The following is a 21,960-nucleotide window of genomic DNA, read 5'->3' as shown; positions in this document are numbered from 1 at the left end:
CAATGCATTCTGAACATAACGGCTGGCAGACAGTGCATTCTAATCCTAACTGCTGTCAGACAATGCATTCTGATCCTAACGGCTGTCAGACGGTGCATTCTGATCATAATGGCTGTCAGACAGTGCATTCTGAGCCTAATGGCTGTCAGACAGTGCATTCTCATCCTAACTGCTGTCAGACAATGCATTCTGAACATAACGGCTGTCAGACAGTGCATTCTGATCGTAACGGCTGTCAGACAGTGCATTCTGATCCTAACGGCTGTCAGACAGTGCATTCTGATCCTAATGGCTGTCAGACAGTGCATTCTGATCCTAATGGCTGTCAGACAGTGCATTCTGATCCTAACTGCTGTCAGACAATGCATTCTGAACCTAACGGCTGTCAGACAATGCATTCTCATCCTAACTGCTGTCAGACAATGCATTCTGAACATAACGGCTGTCAGAAAGTGCATTCTGATCCTAACGGCTGTCAGACAGTGCATTCTGATCCTAACGGCTGTCAGACAGTGCATTCTGATCCTAACGGCTGTCAGACAGTGCATTCTCATCCTAATGGCTGTCAGACAGTGCATTCTGATCCTAATGGCGGTCAGACAGTGCATTCTGATCCTAACGGCTATTAGACAGTGCATTCTGATCCTAACGGCTGTCAGACAGTGCATTCTGATCCTAACCGCTGTCAGACAATGCATTCTGATCCTAACCGCTGTCAGACAGTGCATTCTGATGTTAATGGCTGTCAGACAGTGCATTGTGATCCTAACAGCTGTCAGACAGTGCATTCTGATCATAACGGCTGTCAGACAGTGCATTCTGAGCCTAATGGCTGTCAGACAGTGCATTATGATCCTAACTGCTGTCAGACAGTGCATTCTGATCCTAACGGCTGTCAGACAGTGCATTCTGATCCTAACGGCTGTCAGACAGTGTATTCTGATCCTAATGGCTGTCAGACAGTGCATTCTGATCCTAACTGCTGTCAGACAATGCATTCTGATCCTAATGGCTGTCAGACAGTGCATTCTGATCCTAACGGCTGTCAGACAGTGTATTCTGATCCTAATGGCTGTCAGACAGTGCATTCTGATCCTAATGGCTGTCAGACAGTGCATTCTGATCCTAACGGCTGTCGGACAATGCATTCTGATCTTAACGGCTGTCAGACAGTGTATTCTGATCCTAATGGCTGTCAGACAGTGCATTCTAATCCTAATGGCTGTCAGACAGTGCATTCTGATTCTAACGGCTGTCAGACAGTGCATTCTGATCCAAATGGCTGTCAGACAGTGCATTCTGATCCTAACGGCTGTCAGACAGTGCATTCTGATCCTAACGGCTGTCAGACAGTGCATTCTGATCCTAACGGCTGTCAGACAGTGCATTCTGATCCTAATGGCTGTCAGACAGTGCATTCTGATCCTAACGGCTGTCAGACAGTGTATTCTGATCCTAATGGCTGTCAGACAGTGCATTCTGATCCTAACGGCTGTCAGACAATGCATTCTGATCCTAACGGCTGTCAGACAGTGCATTCTGATCCTAACGGCTGTCAGACAGTGCATTCTGATCCTAATGGCTGTCAGAAAGTGCATTCTGATCCTAATGGCGGTCAGACAGTGCATTCTGATCCTAACGGCTATTAGACAGTGCATTCTGATCCTAACGGCTGTCAGACAGTGCATTCTGATCCTAACGGCTGTCAGACAGTGCATTCTGATCCTAACGGCTGTCAGACAGTGTATTCTGATCCTAATGGCTGTCAGACAGTGCATTCTGATCCTAACTGCTGTCAGACAATGCATTCTGATCCTAATGGCTGTCAGACAGTGCATTCTGATCCTAACGCCTGTCAGACAGTGTATTCTGATCCTAATGGCTGTCAGACAGTGCATTCTGATCATAACGGCTGTCAGACAGTGTATTCTGATCCTTATGGCTGTCAGACAGTGCATTCTGATCCTAACGGCTGTCAGACAGTGCATTCTGATCCTAATGGCTGTCAGACAGTGCATTCTGATCCTAATGGCTGTCAGACAGTGCATTCTGATCCTAATGGCTGTCAGACAGTGCATTCTGATCCTAACGGCTGTCAGACAGTGCATTCTGATCCTAACGGCTGTCAGACAGTGCATTCTGATCCTAATGGCTGTCAGACAGTGCATTCTGATCCTAACGGCTGTCAGTTTATTCTGATCCTAACTGCTGTCAGACAATGCATTCTGAACATAACGGCGGTCTGACAGTGCATTCTGATCCTAATGGCTGTCAGACAATGCATTCTGATCCTAACTGCTGTCAGACAATGCATTCTGATCCTAACTGCTGTCAGACAATGCATTCTGATCCTAACAGCTGTCAGACAGTGCATTCTGATCCTAACGGCTGTCAGACAGTGCATTCTGATCCTAACGGCATTCAGACAGTGCATTCTGATCCTAATGGCTGTCAGACAGTGCATTCTGATCCTAACGGCTGTCAGACAGTGCATTCTGATCCTAACGGCTGTCAGACAGTGCATTCTGATCCTAACCGCTGTCAGACAGTGCATTCTGATCCTAACGGCTGTCAGACAGTGCATTCTGATCCTAATGGCTGTCAGACAGTGCATTCTGATCCTAACGGCTATCAGACAGTGCATTCTGATCCTAACGGCTGTCAGACAGTGCATTCTGATCCTAATGGCTGTCAGACAGTGCATTCGGATTCTAACGGCTGTCAGACAGTGCATTCTGATCCTAATGGCTGTCAGACAGTGCATTCTGATCCTAACGGCTGTCAGACAGTGCATTCTGATCCTAATGGCTGTCAGACAGTGCATTCTGATTCTAACGGCTGTCAGACAGTGCATTCTGATCCTAATGGCTGTCAGACAGTGCATTCTGATCCTAACGGCTGTCTGACAGTGCATTCTGATCCTAACTGCTGTCAGACAATGCATTCTGAACATAACGGCTGTCAGACAGTGCATTCTGATCCTAACTGCTGTCAGACAATGCATTCTGATCCTAACGGCTGTCAGACAGTGCATTCTGATCATAATGGCTGTCAGACAGTGCATTCTTAGCCTAATGGCTGTCAGACAGTGCATTCTCATCCTAACTGCTGTCAGACAATGCATTCTGAACAGAACGGCTGTCAGACAGTGCATTCTGATCCTAACGGCTGTCAGACAGTGCATTCTGATCCTAACGGCTGTCAGACAGTGCATTCTGATCCTAACGGCTGTCAGACAGTGCATTCTGATCCTAATGGCTGTCAGACAGTGCATTCTGATCCTAACGACTGTCAGACAGTGTATTCTGATCCTAATGGCTGTCAGACAGTGCATTCTGATCCTAACGGCTGTCAGACAGTGCATTCTGATCCTAATGGCTGTCAGACAGTGCATTCTGATCCTAATGGCGGTCAGACAGTGCATTCTGATCCTAACGGCTATTAGACAGTGCATTCTGATCCTAACGGCTGTCAGAGAGTGCATTCTGATCCTAACCGCTGTCAGACAATGCATTCTGATCCTAACCGCTGTCAGACAGTGCATTCTGATCTTAATGGCTGTCAGACAGTGCATTCTGATCCTAACGGCTGTCAGACAGTGCATTCTGATCATAACGGCTGTCAGACAGTGCATTCTGAGCCTAATGGCTGTCAGACAGTGCATTATGATCCTAACTGGTGTCAGACAGTGCATTCTGATCCTAACGGCTGTCAGACAGTGCATTCTGATCCTAACGGCTGTCAGACAGTGTATTCTGATCCTAATGGCTGTCAGACAGTGCATTCTGATCCTAACGGCTGTCAGACAGTGCATTCTGATCCTAATGGCTGTCAGACAGTGCATTCTGATCCTAACTGCTGTCAGACAATGCATTCTGAACATAACGGCTGTTAGACAGTGCATTCTGATCCTAATGGCTGTCAGACAGTGCATTCTGATCATAACGGCTGTCAGACAGTGCATTCTGATCCTAACGGCTGTCAGACAATGCATTCTGATCTTAACGGCTGTCAGACAGTGTATTCTGATCCTAATGGCTGTCAGACAGTGCATTCTGATCCTAATGGCTGTCAGACAGTGCATTCTGATCCTAACTGCTGTGAGACAATGCATTCTGAACATAACGGCTGGCAGACAGTGCATTCTGATCCTAACTGCTGTCAGACAATGCATTCTGATCCTAACGGCTGTCAGACAGTGCATTCTGATCATAATGGCTGTCAGACAGTGCATTCTGAGCCTAATGGCTGTCAGACAGTGCATTCTCATCCTAACTGCTGTCAGACAATGCATTCTGAACATAACGGCTGTCAGACAGTGCATTCTGATCGTAACGGCTGTCAGACAGTGCATTCTGATCCTAACGGCTGTCAGACAGTGCATTCTGATCCTAATGGCGGTCAGACAGTGCATTCTGATCCTAACGGCTATTAGACAGTGCATTCTGATCCTAACGGCTGTCAGACAGTGCATTCTGATCCTAACCGCTGTCAGACAATGCATTCTGATCCTAACCGCTGTCAGACAGTGCATTCTGATCTTAATGGCTGTCAGACAGTGCATTGTGATCCTAACAGCTGTCAGACAGTGCATTCTGATCATAACGGCTGTCAGACAGTGCATTCTGAGCCTAATGGCTGTCAGACAGTGCATTATGATCCTAACTGCTGTCAGACAGTGCATTCTGATCCTAACGGCTGTCAGACAGTGCATTCTGATCCTAACGGCTGTCAGACAGTGTATTCTGATCCTAATGGCTGTCAGACAGTGCATTCTGATCCTAACGGCTGTCAGACAATGCATTCTGATCCTAACGGCTGTCAGACAGTGCATTCTGATCCTAACGGCTGTCAGACAGTGCATTCTGATCCTAATGGCTGTCAGAAAGTGCATTCTGATCCTAATGGCGGTCAGACAGTGCATTCTGATCCTAACGGCTATTAGACAGTGCATTCTGATCCTAACGGCTGTCAGACAGTGCATTCTGATCCTAACGGCTGTCAGACAGTGCATTCTGATCCTAACGGCTGTCAGACAGTGTATTCTGATCCTAATGGCTGTCAGACAGTGCATTCTGATCCTAACTGCTGTCAGACAATGCATTCTGATCCTAATGGCTGTCAGACAGTGCATTCTGATCCTAACGCCTGTCAGACAGTGTATTCTGATCCTAATGGCTGTCAGACAGTGCATTCTGATCATAACGGCTGTCAGACAGTGTATTCTGATCCTTATGGCTGTCAGACAGTGCATTCTGATCCTAACGGCTGTCAGACAGTGCATTCTGATCCTAATGGCTGTCAGACAGTGCATTCTGATCCTAATGGCTGTCAGACAGTGCATTCTGATCCTAATGGCTGTCAGACAGTGCATTCTGATCCTAACGGCTGTCAGACAGTGCATTCTGATCCTAACGGCTGCCAGACAGTGCATTCTGATCCTAATGGCTGTCAGACAGTGCATTCTGATCCTAACGGCTGTCAGTTTATTCTGATCCTAACTGCTGTCAGACAATGCATTCTGAACATAACGGCGGTCTGACAGTGCATTCTGATCCTAATGGCTGTCAGACAATGCATTCTGATCCTAACTGCTGTCAGACAATGCATTCTGATCCTAACTGCTGTCAGACAATGCATTCTGATCCTAACAGCTGTCAGACAGTGCATTCTGATCCTAACGGCTGTCAGACAGTGCATTCTGATCCTAACGGCATTCAGACAGTGCATTCTGATCCTAATGGCTGTCAGACAGTGCATTCTGATCCTAACGGCTGTCAGACAGTGCATTCTGATCCTAACGGCTGTCAGACAGTGCATTCTGATCCTAACCGCTGTCAGACAGTGCATTCTGATCCTAACGGCTGTCAGACAGTGCATTCTGATCCTAATGGCTGTCAGACAGTGCATTCTGATCCTAACGGCTATCAGACAGTGCATTCTGATCCTAACGGCTGTCAGACAGTGCATTCTGATCCTAATGGCTGTCAGACAGTGCATTCGGATTCTAACGGCTGTCAGACAGTGCATTCTGATCCTAATGGCTGTCAGACAGTGCATTCTGATCCTAACGGCTGTCAGACAGTGCATTCTGATCCTAATGGCTGTCAGACAGTGCATTCTGATTCTAACGGCTGTCAGACAGTGCATTCTGATCCTAATGGCTGTCAGACAGTGCATTCTGATCCTAACGGCTGTCTGACAGTGCATTCTGATCCTAACTGCTGTCAGACAATGCATTCTGAACATAACGGCTGTCAGACAGTGCATTCTGATCCTAACTGCTGTCAGACAATGCATTCTGATCCTAACGGCTGTCAGACAGTGCATTCTGATCATAATGGCTGTCAGACAGTGCATTCTTAGCCTAATGGCTGTCAGACAGTGCATTCTCATCCTAACTGCTGTCAGACAATGCATTCTGAACAGAACGGCTGTCAGACAGTGCATTCTGATCCTAACGGCTGTCAGACAGTGCATTCTGATCCTAACGGCTGTCAGACAGTGCATTCTGATCCTAACGGCTGTCAGACAGTGCATTCTGATCCTAATGGCTGTCAGACAGTGCATTCTGATCCTAACGACTGTCAGACAGTGTATTCTGATCCTAATGGCTGTCAGACAGTGCATTCTGATCCTAACGGCTGTCAGACAGTGCATTCTGATCCTAATGGCTGTCAGACAGTGCATTCTGATCCTAATGGCGGTCAGACAGTGCATTCTGATCCTAACGGCTATTAGACAGTGCATTCTGATCCTAACGGCTGTCAGAGAGTGCATTCTGATCCTAACCGCTGTCAGACAATGCATTCTGATCCTAACCGCTGTCAGACAGTGCATTCTGATCTTAATGGCTGTCAGACAGTGCATTCTGATCCTAACGGCTGTCAGACAGTGCATTCTGATCATAACGGCTGTCAGACAGTGCATTCTGAGCCTAATGGCTGTCAGACAGTGCATTATGATCCTAACTGGTGTCAGACAGTGCATTCTGATCCTAACGGCTGTCAGACAGTGCATTCTGATCCTAACGGCTGTCAGACAGTGTATTCTGATCCTAATGGCTGTCAGACAGTGCATTCTGATCCTAACGGCTGTCAGACAGTGCATTCTGATCCTAATGGCTGTCAGACAGTGCATTCTGATCCTAACTGCTGTCAGACAATGCATTCTGAACATAACGGCTGTTAGACAGTGCATTCTGATCCTAATGGCTGTCAGACAGTGCATTCTGATCATAACGGCTGTCAGACAGTGCATTCTGATCCTAACGGCTGTCAGACAATGCATTCTGATCTTAACGGCTGTCAGACAGTGTATTCTGATCCTAATGGCTGTCAGACAGTGCATTCTGATCCTAATGGCTGTCAGACAGTGCATTCTGATCCTAACTGCTGTGAGACAATGCATTCTGAACATAACGGCTGGCAGACAGTGCATTCTGATCCTAACTGCTGTCAGACAATGCATTCTGATCCTAACGGCTGTCAGACAGTGCATTCTGATCACAATGGCTGTCAGACAGTGCATTCTGAGCCTAATGGCTGTCAGACAGTGCATTCTCATCCTAACTGCTGTCAGACAATGCATTCTGAACATAACGGCTGTCAGACAGTGCATTCTGATCGTAACGGCTGTCAGACAGTGCATTCTGATCCTAACGGCTGTCAGACAGTGCATTCTGATCCTAATGGCGGTCAGACAGTGCATTCTGATCCTAACGGCTATTAGACAGTGCATTCTGATCCTAACGGCTGTCAGACAGTGCATTCTGATCCTAACCGCTGTCAGACAATGCATTCTGATCCTAACCGCTGTCAGACAGTGCATTCTGATCTTAATGGCTGTCAGACAGTGCATTGTGATCCTAACAGCTGTCAGACAGTGCATTCTGATCATAACGGCTGTCAGACAGTGCATTCTGAGCCTAATGGCTGTCAGACAGTGCATTATGATCCTAACTGCTGTCAGACAGTGCATTCTGATCCTAACGGCTGTCAGACAGTGCATTCTGATCCTAACGGCTGGCATACAGTGTATTCTGATCCTAATGGCTGTCAGACAGTGCATTCTGATCCTAACTGCTGTCAGACAATGCATTCTGATCCTAATGGCTGTCAGACAGTGCATTCTGATCCTAACGGCTGTCAGACAGTGTATTCTGATCCTAATGGCTGTCAGACAGTGCATTCTGATCCTAACGGCTGTCAGACAGTGTATTCTGATCCTAATGGCTGTCAGACAGTGCATTCTGATCCTAATGGCTGTCAGACAGTGCATTCTCATCCTAACGGCTGTCAGACAATGCATTCTGATCTTAACGGCTGTCAGATAGTGTATTCTGATCCTAATGGCTGTCAGACAGTGCATTCTGATCCTAATGGCTGTCAGACAGTGCATTCTGATTATAACGGCTGTCAGACAGTGCATTCTGATCCAAATGGCTGTCAGACAGTGCATTCTGATCCTAACGGCTGTCAGACAGTGCATTCTGATCCTAACGGCTGTCAGACAGTGCATTCTGATCCTAACGGCTGTCAGACAGTGCATTCTGATCCTAATGGCTGTCAGACAGTGCATTCTGATCCTAACGGCTGTCAGACAGTGTATTCTGGTCCTAATGGCTGTCAGACAGTGCATTCTGATCCTAACGGCTGTCAGACAATGCATTCTGATCCTAACGGCTGTCAGACAGTGCATTCTGATCCTAACGGCTGTCAGACAGTGCATTCTGATCCTAATGGCTGTCAGAAAGTGCATTCTGATCCTAATGGCGGTCAGACAGTGCATTCTGATCCTAACGGCTATTAGACAGTGCATTCTGATCCTAACGGCTGTCAGACAGTGCATTCTGATCCTAACCGCTGTCAGACATGCATTCTGATCCTAACCGCTGTCAGACAGTGCATTCTGATCTTAATGGCTGTCAGACAGTGCATTCTGATCCTAACGGCTGTCAGACAGTGCATTCTGATCATAACGGCTGTCAGACAGTGCATTCTGAGCCTAATGGCTGTCAGACAGTGCATTATGATCCTAACTGCTGTCAGACAGTGCATTCTGATCCTAACGGCTGTCAGACAGTGCATTCTGATCCTAACGGCTGTCAGACAGTGTATTCTGATCCTAATGGCTGTCAGACAGTGCATTCTGATCCGAACTGCTGTCAGACAATGCATTCTGATCCTAATGGCTGTCAGACAGTGCATTCTGATCCTAACGGCTGTCAGACAGTGTATTCTGATCCTAATGGCTGTCAGACAGTGCATTCTGATCATAACGGCTGTCAGACAGTGTATTCTGATCCTTATGGCTGTCAGACAGTGCATTCTGATCCTAACGGCTGTCAGACAGTGCATTCTGATCATAACGGCTGTCAGACAGTGCATTCTGATCCTAACGGCTGTCAGACAGTGTATTCTGATCCTAATGGCTGTCAGACAGTGCATTCTGATCCTAACGGCTGTCAGACAATGCATTCTGATCCTAACGGCTGTCAGACAGTGCATTCTGATCCTAACGGCTGTCAGACAGTGCATTCTGATCCTAATGGCTGTCAGAAAGTGCATTCTGATCCTAATGGCGGTCAGACAGTGCATTCTGATCCTAACGGCTATTAGACAGTGCATTCTGATCCTAACGGCTGTCAGACAGTGCATTCTGATCCTAACCGCTGTCAGACATGCATTCTGATCCTAACCGCTGTCAGACAGTGCATTCTGATCTTAATGGCTGTCAGACAGTGCATTCTGATCCTAACGGCTGTCAGACAGTGCATTCTGATCATAACGGCTGTCAGACAGTGCATTCTGAGCCTAATGGCTGTCAGACAGTGCATTATGATCCTAACTGCTGTCAGACAGTGCATTCTGATCCTAACGGCTGTCAGACAGTGCATTCTGATCCTAACGGCTGTCAGACAGTATATTCTGATCCTAATGGCTGTCAGACAGTGCATTCTGATCCGAACTGCTGTCAGACAATGCATTCTGATCCTAATGGCTGTCAGACAGTGCATTCTGATCCTAACGGCTGTCAGACAGTGTATTCTGATCCTAATGGCTGTCAGACAGTGCATTCTGATCATAACGGCTGTCAGACAGTGTATTCTGATCCTTATGGCTGTCAGACAGTGCATTCTGATCCTAACGGCTGTCAGACAGTGCATTCTGATCATAACGGCTGTCAGACAGTGCATTCTGATCCTAACGGCTGTCAGACAGTGCATTCTGATCCTAACGGCTGTCAGACAGTGCATTCTGATCCTAATGGCTGTCAGACAGTGCATTCTGATCCTAATGGCTGTCAGACAGTGCATTCTGATCCTAATGGCTGTCAGACAGTGCATTCTGATCCTAATGGCTGTCAGACAGTGCATTCTGATCCTAACGGCTGTCAGACAGTGCATTCTGATCCTAACGGCTGTCAGACAGTGCATTCTGATCCTAATGGCTGTCAGACAGTGCATTCTGATCCTAACGGCTGTCAGTGTATTCTGATCCTAACTGCTGTCAGACAATGCATTCTGAACATAACGGCGGTCTGACAGTGCATTCTGATCCTAACGGCTGTCAGACAGTGCATTCTGATCCTAACGGCTGTCAGACAGTGCATTCTGATCCTAATGGCTGTCAGACAGTGCATTCGGATTCTAACGGCTGTCAGACAGTGCATTCTGATCCTAATGGCTGTCAGACAGTGCATTCTGATCCTAACGGCTGTCAGACAGTGCATTCTGATCTTAATGGCTGTCAGACAGTGCATTCTGATTCTAACGGCTGTCAGACAGTGCATTCTGATCCTAATGGCTGTCAGACAGTACATTCTGATCCTAACGGCTGTCAGACAGTGCATTCTGATCCTAACTGCTGTCAGACAATGCATTCTGAACATAACGGCTGTCAGACAGTGCATTCTGATCCTAACTGCTGTCAGACAATGCATTCTGATCCTAACGGCTGTCAGACAGTGCATTCTGATCATAATGGCTGTCAGACAGTGCATTCTGAGCCTAATGGCTGTCAGACAGTGCATTCTCATCCTAACTGCTGTCAGACAATGCATTCTGAACATAACGGCTGGCAGACAGTGCATTCTGATCCTAACGGCTGTCAGACAGTGCATTCTGATCCTAACGGCTGTCAGACAGTGCATTCTGATCCTAATGGCTGTCAGACAGTGCATTCTGATCATAACGGCTGTCAAACAGTGCATTCTGATCCTAGCGGCTGTCAGACAGTGCATTCTGATCCTAACGGCTGTCAGACAATGCATTCTGATCCTAACGGCTGTCAGACAATGCATTCTGATCCTAACCGCTGTCAGACAGTGCATTCTGATCCTAACGGCTGTCAGACAGTGCATTCTGATCCTAACGGCTGTCAGACAATGCATTCTGATCCTAACGGCTGTCAGACAATGCATTCTGATCCTAACGGCTGTCAGACAATGCATTCTGATCCTAACCGCTGTCAGACAGTGCATTCTGATCCTAACGGCTGTCAGACAATGCATTCTGATCCTAATGGCTGTCAGACAGTGCATTCTGATCCTAACCGCTGTCAGACAGTGCATTCTGATCCTAATGGCTGTCAGACAGTGCATTCTGATCCTAACGGCTGTCAGACAGTGTATTCTGATCCTAACGGCTGTCAGACAGTGCATTCTGAGCCTAATGGCTGTCAGACAATGCATTCTGATCATAACGGCTGTCAGACAATGCATTCTGATCCTAACGGCTGTCAGACAGTGCATTCTGAGCCTAATGGCTGTCAGACAATGCATTCTGATCCTAATGGCTGTCAGACAATGCATTCTGATCCTAACGGCTGTCAGACAGTGCATTCTGATCCTAACGGCTGTCAGACAGTGCATTCTGATCCTAACGGCTGTCAGACAGTGCATTCTGATCCTAATGGCTGTCAGACAATGCATTCTGATCCTAATGGCTGTCAGACAGTGCATTCTGATCCTAACGGCTGTCAGACAGTGCATTCTGATCCTAACCGCTGTCAGACAGTGCATTCTGATCCTAACGGCTGTCAGACAATGCATTCTGATCCTAACGGCTGTCAGACAGTGCATTCTGATCCTAACCGCTGTCAGACAGTGCATTCTGATCCTAACGGCTGTCAGACAGTGCATTCTGATCCTAACGGCTGTCAGACAGTGCATTCTGATCCTAACGGCTGTCAGACAGTGCATTCTGATCCTAATGGCTGTCAGACAGTGCATTCTGATCCTAACGGCTGTCAGACAGTGCATTCTGATCCTAACGGCTGTCAGACAGTGCATTCTTTTTTTTTTATTAAATATTTTATTGAAAATTTTTGGTCAACCAACACAGTACATTGTGCATCCTTTACACAATATTATAACAACACAAATAACAATGACCTATTTTATAAACAAAAAATGAATAAATAATAAATAACAAAAATGAAAACTAGCCCTAATTGGCAACTGCCTTGTCACAAGTAACACTCTCCAAAAATATAATTTAACAGTCCAATATATAATTATCTGTAGCAACGACCTATACATACTATACAGTATATATTAACAACCCTGAGAGTCCTTCTGGTTCCTCCTCCCCCCCCCCCCCCCCCACCCCCCCCACCCCCCCCCTGATCTTGGGCTTTTCCCATTCCCATTATCTGCGAGGTATTCGACGAACGGTTGCCACCGCCTGGTGAACCCTTGAGCCGACCCCCTTAGGACGAACTTAATCCGCTCTAGCTTTATAAACCCCGCCATGTCATTTATCCAGGTCTCCACCCCCGGGGGCTTGGCTTCTTTCCACATTAGCAATATCCTGCGCCGGGCTACTAGGGACGCAAAGGCCAAAACATCGGCCTCTCTCGCCTCCTGCACTCCCGGCTCTTGTGCAACCCCAAATATAGCCAACCCCCAGCTTGGTTCGACCCGGACTCCTACTACTTTTGAAAGCACCTTTGTCACCCCCATCCAAAACCTCTGTAGTGCCGGGCATGACCAAAACATATGGGTATGATTTGCTGGGCTTCTCGAGCACCTCGCACACCTATCCTCCACCCCAAAAAATTTACTGAGCCGTGCTCCAGTCATATGTGCCCTGTGTAATACCTACCCCGGCTACGCTGTAAGAATCCCTTCCTCACTCTCGGGGTCTTCCCGGCCCACACAAAACCCATGATGCTCTTTTCAATCCTTTTAAAAAAAGCCTTCGTGATCACCACCGGGAGGCACTGAAACACAAAGAGGAATCTCGGGAGGACCACCATCTTAACCGCCTGCACCCTCCCTGCCATTGACAGGGATACCATATCCCATCTCTTGAAATCCTCCTCCATCTGTTCCACCAACCGCGTTAAATTTAACCTATGCAATGTGCCCCAATTCTTAGCTATCTGGATCCCCAGGTAACGAAAGTCCCTTGTTACCTTCCTCAGCGGTAGGTCCTCTATTTCTCTACTCTGCTCCCCTGGATGCACCACAAACAACTCACTTTTCCCCATGTTCAATTTATACCCTGAAAAATCCCCAAACTCCCCAAGTATCCGCATTATTTCTGGCATCCCCTCCGCCGGGTCCGCCACGTATAGTAGCAAATCGTCCGCATACAAAGATACCCGGTGCTCTTCTCCTCCCCTAAGTACTCCCCTCCACTTCTTGGAACCCCTCAACGCTATCGCCAGGGGCTCAATCGCCAGTGCAAACAATAATGGGGACAGAGGGCATCCCTGCCTTGTCCCTCAATGGAGCCGAAAATATGCAGATCCCCGTCCATTCGTGACCACGCTCGCCACTGGGGCCCTATACAACAGCTGCACCCATCTAACATACCCCTCTCCAAAACCAAATCTCCTCAACACCTCCCACAAATAATCCCACTCCACTCTATCAAATGCTTTCTCGGCATCCATCGCCACTACTATCTCCGTTTCTCCCTCTGGTGGGGCCATCATCATTACCCCTAACAACCTCCGTATATTCGTGTTCAGCTGTCTCCCCTTCACAAACCCAGTTTGGTCCTCGTGGACCACCCCCGGGACACATTCCTCTATTCTCATTGCCATTACCTTGGCCAGGACCTTGGCATCTACATTTAGGAGGGAAATAGGTCTATAGGACCCGCATTGTAGCGGGTCCTTTTCCTTCTTTAAGAGAAGCGATATCGTTGCTTCAGACATAGTCGGGGGCAGTTGTCCCCTTTCCTTTGCCTCATTAAAGGTCCTCGTCAGTACCGGGGCGAGCAAGTCCACATATTTTCTATAGAATTCGACTGGGAATCCATCCGGTCCCGGGGCCTTTCCCGCCTGCATGCTCCTAATTCCTTTCACCACTTCTTCTTCCTCGATCTGTGCTCCCAGTCCCACCCTTTCCTGCTCTTCCACCTTGGGAAATTCCAGCCGATCCAAGAAGCCCATCATTCTCTCCCTCCCATCCGGGGGTTGAGCTTCATATAATTTTTTATAAAATGTCTTGAACACTCCATTCACTCTCTCCGCTCCCCGCTCCATCTCTCCTTCCTCATCCCTCACTCCCCCTATTTCCCTCGCTGCTCCCCTTTTCCTCAATTGGTGTGCCAGCAACCTGCTCGCCTTCTCCCCATATTCGTACTGTACACCCTGTGCCTTCCTCCATTGTGCCTCTGCAGTGCCTGTAGTCAGCAAGTCAAATTCTACATGTAGCCTTTGCCTTTCCCTGTACAGTCCCTCCTCTGGTGCTTCCGCATATTGTCTGTCCACCCTCAAAAGTTCTTGCAGCAACCGCTCCCGTTCCTTACTCTCCTGCTTCCCTTTATGTGCCCTTATTGATATCAGCTCCCCTCTAACCACCGCCTTCAACGCCTCCCAGACCACTCCCACCTGGACCTCCCCATTATCATTGAGTTCCAAGTACTTTTCAATGCACCCCCTCACCCTTAGACACACCCCCTCATCTGCCATTAGTCCCATGTCCATTCTCCAGGGTGGGCGCCCTCCTGTTTCCTCCCCTATCTCCAAGTCCACCCAGTGTGGAGCGTGATCCGAAATGGCTATAGCCATATACTCCGTTCCCCTCACCTTCGGGATCAATGCCCTACCCAGCACAAAAAAGTCTATTCGCGAGTAGACTTTATGGACATAGGAGAAAAACGAGAACTCCTTACTCCTAGGTCTGCTAAATCTCCACGGGTCTACACCTCCCATCTGCTCCATAAAATCTTTAAGCACCTTGGCTGCTGCCGGCCTCCTTCCAGTCCTGGACTTCGACCTATCCAGCCCTGGTTCCAACACCGTATTAAAATCTCCCCCCATTATCAGCTTTCCCATCTCTAGGTCCGGAATGCGTCCTAGCATCCGCCTCATAAAATTGGCATCATCCCAGTTCGGGGCATATACGTTTACCAAAACCACCGTCTCCCCCTGTAGTTTGCCACTCACCATCACGTATCTGCCCCCGTTATCCGCCACTATAGTCTTTGCCTCGAACATTACCCGCTTCCCCACTAATATAGCCACCCCCCTGTTTTTCGCATCTAGCCCCGAATGGAACACCTGCCCCACCCATCCTTTGCGTAGCCTAACCTGGTCTATCAGTTTCAGGTGCGTTTCCTGTAACATAACCACATCTGCCTTAAGTTTCTTAAGGTGTGCGAGTACCCGTGCCCTCTTTATCGGCCCGTTCAGCCCTCTCACGTTCCACGTGATCAGCCGAGTTGGGGGGCTTCCTACCCCCCCCCCCTTGTCGATTAGCCATCACCTTTTTCCAGCTCCTCACCCAGTTCCCACGCAGCTGTATCTCCCCCAGGCGGTGCCCCCCCGCCCATCCTCTCCCATACCAGCTCCCCCCTCTCCCCAGCAGCAGCAACCCAGTAATTCCCCCCTCCCACCCCCCCGCTAGATCCCCCGCTAGCGTAATTACTCCCCCCATGTTGCTCCCAGAAGTCAGCAAACTCTGGCTGACCTCGGCTTCCCCCCGTGACCTCGGCTCGCACCGTGCGACGCCCCCTCCTTCCTGCTTCTCTATTCCCGCCATGATTATCATAGCGGGGGAACCAAGCCCGCGCTTCTCCCTTGGCCCCGCCCCCAATGGCCAACGCCCCATCTCCTCCACCTCCCCTCCTCCCCCCATCACCGCCTGTGGGAGAGAGAAAAGTTACCACATCGCAGGATTAGTACATAAAACCCCTCTTTGCCCCCCACATTTGCCCCACCACTTTGTTCGAACGTTCTTTTTAATAACCCGCTCATTCCAGTTTTTCTTCCACAATAAAAGTCCACGCTTCATCCGCCGTCTCAAAGTAGTGGTGCCTCCCTCGATATGTGACCCACAGTCTTGCCGGTTGCAGCATTCCAAATTTTATCTTCTTTTTATGAAGCACCGCCTTGGCCCGATTAAAGCTCGCCCTCCTTCTCGCCACCTCCGCACTCCAGTCTTGATAAACGCGGATCACCGCGTTCTCCCATTTACTGCTCCGAGTTTTCTTCGCCCATCTAAGGACCATTTCTCTATCCTTAAAACGGAGGAATCTCACCACTATGGCTCTGGGAATTTCTCCTGCTCTCGGTCCTCGCGCCATCACTCGGTATGCTCCCTCCACCTCCAACGGACCCGCCGGGGCCTCCGCTCCCATTAACGAGTGCAGCATCGTGCTCACATATGCCCCGACGTCCGCTCCCTCCACACCTTCAGGAAGACCAAGAATCCTCAGGTTGTTCCTCCTTGCGTTGTTTTCCAGTGCCTCCAACCTTTCCACACATCGTTTCTGATGTGCCTCCTACGTCTCCGTCTTCACCACCAGGCCCTGTATATCGTCCTCATTCTCGGCTGCCTTTGCCTTCACGACCCGAAGCTCCCGCTCCTGGGTCTTTTGTTCCTCCTTTAGCCCTTCGATCGCCTGTAGTATCGGGGCCAACAGCTCTTTCTTAATTTCCTTTTTTATCTCTTCCACACAGCATTTCAAGAACTCTTGTTGTTCAGGGCCCCATGTTAAATTGCCACCTTCCGACGCCATCTTGGTTTTTGCTTGCCTTCCTTGCCGCTGTTCTAAAGGATCCACTGCAATCTGGCCACTCTCTCCTCCTTTTTCCATCCGTATCCAGGGGGGATTCCCTTCTGGTTTACCGCACAGTGTTTTTAGCCGTCAAAATTGCCGTTGGGGCTCCTATCAAGAGCCCAAAAGTCCGTTTCACAGGGAGCTGCCGAAACGTGCGACTCAGCTGGTCATCGCCGCACCCGGAAGTCCAGACAGTGCATTCTGATCCTGACGGCTGTCAGACAGTGCATTCTGATCCTAACGGCTGTCAGACAGTGCATTCTGATCCTAACGGCTGTCAGACAGTGCATTCTGATCCTAATGGCTGTCAGACAGTGCATTCTGATCCTAACCGCTGTCAGACAGTGCATTCTGATCCTAACCGCTGTCAGACAGTGCATTGTGATCCTAACCGCTGTCAGACAGTGCATTCTGATCCTAACCACTTGCTGTGTTAGATCGCTTTTCCTCAGTTTGCCATTGTTTTGTCAGCAGATCACCTTAAATTTGTTTTCTGATCTCCTGCCAATGGAAACAGTTTCTCTCTTTCTGCTGGGTCTCAAAACCTCATGATTTTCAGCACCTTTACCAATTCTCCCTTTAACTTTCGCACAGAAGGCTGCTGCATTAGATAAACGTACATGGCATTACGGGTAATGTATTAGCATGGATAGAGGATTGGCTAACTGACACAAAACAAAGAGTGGGATAAATGGTTGTTTTTCTGGTTGGCGATGCGATCGGTGGCCAGTGGTGTGACTCAGGGATCAGTGTTGGATCTGTAGTTGTCCCAATTTACATAGATGATCGGGAGTTGGGAACCAAGCTCATCCAGGTACTTGTTAAAGGATGTGAGGAAACCCGCCTCTACCACCCTCCCAGGCAGTGTGTTCCAGACCGTCACCACCCTCAAGGTAAAAGGTTTTTCCTCAAATCCCCCCTTAACCTCCTGTCCCTCACCTTTAACTTGCGTAACTGACCCTTCAACTAAGGGGAACAGCTGTTCCCTATCCACCCTGTCCATGCTCCTCATAATCTTATAATGTGGAGATGCCGGCGATGGACTGGGGTGAGCACAGTAAGAAGTTTTACAACACCAGGTTAAAGTCCAACAGGTTTGTTTCGATGTCACTAACTTTCGGAGCGCTGCTCCTTCCTCAGGTGAATGAAGAGGTCTGTTCCAGAAACATATATATAGACAAATTCAAAGATGCCAGAGGTTACCCCATCTCTGGATCTGTAAAGATTTAATCACCTGCTAATGCTCGCATTCCAAGCATTGTTTGGCGTCTTTGAATTTGTCTATATATATGTTTCTGGAACAGACCTCTTCATTCACCTGAGGAAGGAGCAGCGCTCCGAAAGCTAGTGACATCGAAACAAACCTGTTGGACTTTAACCTGGTGTTGTAAAACTTCTTACCATAATCTTATACACCTCGATCAGGTCGCCCCTCAGTCTTCTCTGCTCCAGCAAAAACAACCAAAGCCTATCAACCTCTCTTTATAACTTAAATGCTCCATCCCAGGCAACATCCTGGTGAATCACCTCTGCACCTGCTCCAGTATAATCACATCCTTCCTATGATGTGGCGACCAGAACTGCACACAGGACTCCAGCTGTGGCCTCACCAATGTTCCATATAACATGACTTCCTTGCTTTTCTAATCTATGCCACAATTAATAAAGGCAAGTGCACCATATGCCTTTTCACTACCCTATTAACCTGCCCTTCTGCTTTCAGAGATTTATTTACAAAGACGCCAAGGTTTATTGTTCCTCAGGACTTCCCAGTGTGGTGGCATTCATTGAATATATACTTGTCAAATTGCTCTTTCCAAAGTGTAACACCTCACACTTTCAGGATTAAATTCCATCTGCCACTTTTCTGCCCATTTGACCATCCCATCTATATCTTGCTGTAGCCCAAGACTCTCAGCCTCATTGTTAACCACCCAGCCTACCTTTGTGTCATTCGCAAATTTACAGATCCAACCCCCCACATAGTTAGCTAAGTCATCTTTCTAAATGACGAATAATAGGGGACCCAGCACAGACTCCTGTGGTACGCCACCGGCTTCCAGTAACCAAACCACCACTGTTGTCCAACAGCTCAGCCATCTTTAAATCCAGTATCAAGTTCATCAGTACCCCATGTGCATTGCCTTCTTTATAAGTCTCCTTTGTGGGGCCTTGTCAAATGGTTTGCTGAAATCCATGTAAACTACATCAACTGCACTACCCTCATCTACACACTTAGCCACGTGCTCAAAAAATTCAAACAAATTTGTTAGGCATGACCTCCCTATGACAAAGCCATGCTGACTATTCCTGATCAAACCTTGTCTCTCCAAGTGGAGATAGATTCTCTCCTTCAGAAGTTTCTCGATTAGTTTCCCCACCACTGATGTGAGACTCACTGGCCTGTTTCCTGGCTTATCCCTACAACCTTACTAAAATAGTGGGACTACATTTGCAGTTCTCCAGTTTTCTGGCACCTCTCCCGTCGCCAGAGAAGAATTAAAAATTTGCATCAGGGCCCCTGCAATCTTCTCCCTCGCCTCCGACAGCAACCCGGGACATAATTTGTCCTGACCTGGAGATTTGTTCACTTTTGTAAATGTCAAGAGTATCACAGTTACATTGAGGCACCTAAGAATAGAACATGCTTCATGGAGAGAGGATGACTTTTATTGCACTTTCTGTTAGTTTTCAAGTTTTAATGTATTTTTACAAATTTTATGAATACAGTATACTTTTGGGGAAAAAACTACCCATTGCATCACTTTGTCTGAATGGGAACTAGGCAAACTGCCAATGACAATGCACAGGTGACCATTTAAAGAACCCTCTTTCTCCATTGCAAAAAGCTGGTTCTTTGCTTTGTTCCTAATTATCCTGTAAAATTGGAACATAGGAAGTAAGAGCAGAAGTAGGCAATTCGACCCGTTCGCGCCTGCTCCGCCAGGAAGTCCTGCTTTGTTTGTGTGAACTCTTCTTGCCTGTTACATTGAGGCATGTGTGTTGGAGTCAATCCACTGTATTGTTAATGTTTACAGGAACAGCATCCTGAACTCTACAATCATTTCTTGGATCTGAACTTGGAGGCACACATGTATGCTTCACAGTGGTTCCTCACACTCTTCACCGTCAAATTCCCTCTCTGCATGGTCTTCCACATCATCGATCTGCTGCTCTCTGAGGTAAGACTACTTGCTCATTTGCTCACATGCACTCACACACACACTCATTCACACACGCACATTTGCTCATTCAAGCACACGCACTCACACATATGCTCATTCATACACATGCCTGCAGTCACACACATGCTCATTCACACACACTCATTCACAGGCTCACTCACATAGGCTTCACGCGCTCATGCTCAAAAACACACGCTCACAAACACAATCTCATACACAGACTTGCTCATATAACCTCCACACGTGCATAATAAACACACTCACAAACACATGCGCTCATACCATTCACCTCGCTGAAACTCCCTTCCACTCTCACTTACATTTCCATTCTCTCATTCACTCACACTCTCAATCAGATGCTCTCCCTGCTACACACACATACCCACACAGGGAATCACACGCACTGACTCACTCACACATCCACGCTGTGCGCACATGCATACACTTTTATACACAGTTACAGTCTCACATATACAGGCACATTTAAATTGTTAGGATATCAGACCAGACCCCAATTTATGTTGGGACACCGGATGTGAAACCTCCAAAATTTGCAATTTGTAAAACTGTGAGGGAAGGATACTTCAGCCCAGGAGTGATTCCATTGACAAATAGGGATCTTTTAAGTTCAATCAAACTTTATTTGAACACAGTATTGACAATTACTACATTACATTGACAATACAGAAACAGCTCTACAATTCACAGTTAAGCAATTCTTAAAATGAAAGGAAAAACTTTAACTTATGCCCAACACTTTTAATATAAATATTCCAACTAAACAACCGCAATATAGTTCAAATGCCACTTATAAATAAAGTAAACAAAGCAGGAGCAATCTGAAAATCCTTCTGTTTTGTTAGACTCATATCCTCTGTCAAACAGTTGTTCAACTTAAAGTCTTACAACAGACTGAAAAACCGCAGTTGAACCAAGCTCCTCCCATTAATTACATCATCTGTATGCCACTAAGATGTCCCATGACCTGATGAGCGAGGACTAAATATATTCCCTCAAATTATCTATGCCCCAGGGAATCTCCTTTAATCAAAACAAAGTTCCATTAGCCATCTCTCGGCCTAACTACCGACGCCAGCCCCCGGATCACCTTGCCCAGTCCCCGGAGCTCCCGGCCCGACCCCCGACGGCAAGACCCGGCCCAACGCGACCCGCCCAGTGACCCGACCCCGAGAGACCCACCCAGCGACCCGACCTACCTGGTGATGGAAGAAAGAAAAATCCACGTGGAGGCTCGACCGGGCCTACTTCAAGATCCGACCCCAGGAGCGCCCAGGGAGGGAACAGACCACGGGACCCAGCCCAACCTGCCTTAGGAAGCCCCTGCCCACGACCCAGGACCCCCGAAACGGCAGAGACCGCGCACGAGGAGCCAAACGCGCTGCAAGGTATTCTCGCGCCCGCAGAACGCCGGGACCCATCCAGATCGAAAACATGCCCCCCTAGCAATCCCTCTACCCCAACCAGTGCCCCAGACCCTGCCAGACACGACCCCAGATACGTAAACAGCGCCCTGGTCCCTGCCAGCGCCCTGGACCCCGCCAGACGCGACCACCTACCTTCCACAAGAGCTGACATCGGCCATCGGATCCCAGGATCATCCAGCAGCAGCCGCCGACCGAGAAAGTGAGGGAAACGCGGCGGTCTGCAGGTTAGACTGAAGCAACTCGGTTTCAAGACCCCTCTCACCAGCATACTCCTGGCAAACGTCCAAGTGATCGAAAACAAGCTGGA

At 48.1% G+C, this 21,960-nt stretch overlaps 1 protein-coding gene across 2 annotated transcripts in view; it reads left to right on the top strand.

Moving 5' to 3' along the window:
* rabgap1l (RAB GTPase activating protein 1-like) overlaps positions 1-21,960 on the top strand; it is a 934,074-nt gene that overhangs the window by 661,360 nt on the left and 250,754 nt on the right. For both annotated transcript variants that reach the window (XM_072511773.1, XM_072511772.1), the window contains one exon: positions 20,062-20,205. In XM_072511773.1, the coding sequence (XP_072367874.1) occupies positions 20,062-20,205 (144 nt within the window). The remainder of the gene's footprint in view (positions 1-20,061; positions 20,206-21,960) is intronic.

Source organism: Scyliorhinus torazame, chromosome 7 (genome assembly GCF_047496885.1).
Source record: "Scyliorhinus torazame isolate Kashiwa2021f chromosome 7, sScyTor2.1, whole genome shotgun sequence".
Taxonomy (NCBI): Eukaryota; Metazoa; Chordata; class Chondrichthyes; order Carcharhiniformes; family Scyliorhinidae; genus Scyliorhinus; species Scyliorhinus torazame.
The sequence above is the reverse complement of the archived record's forward strand: the minus strand, read 5'-3'. Positions and strand labels throughout refer to the sequence as shown.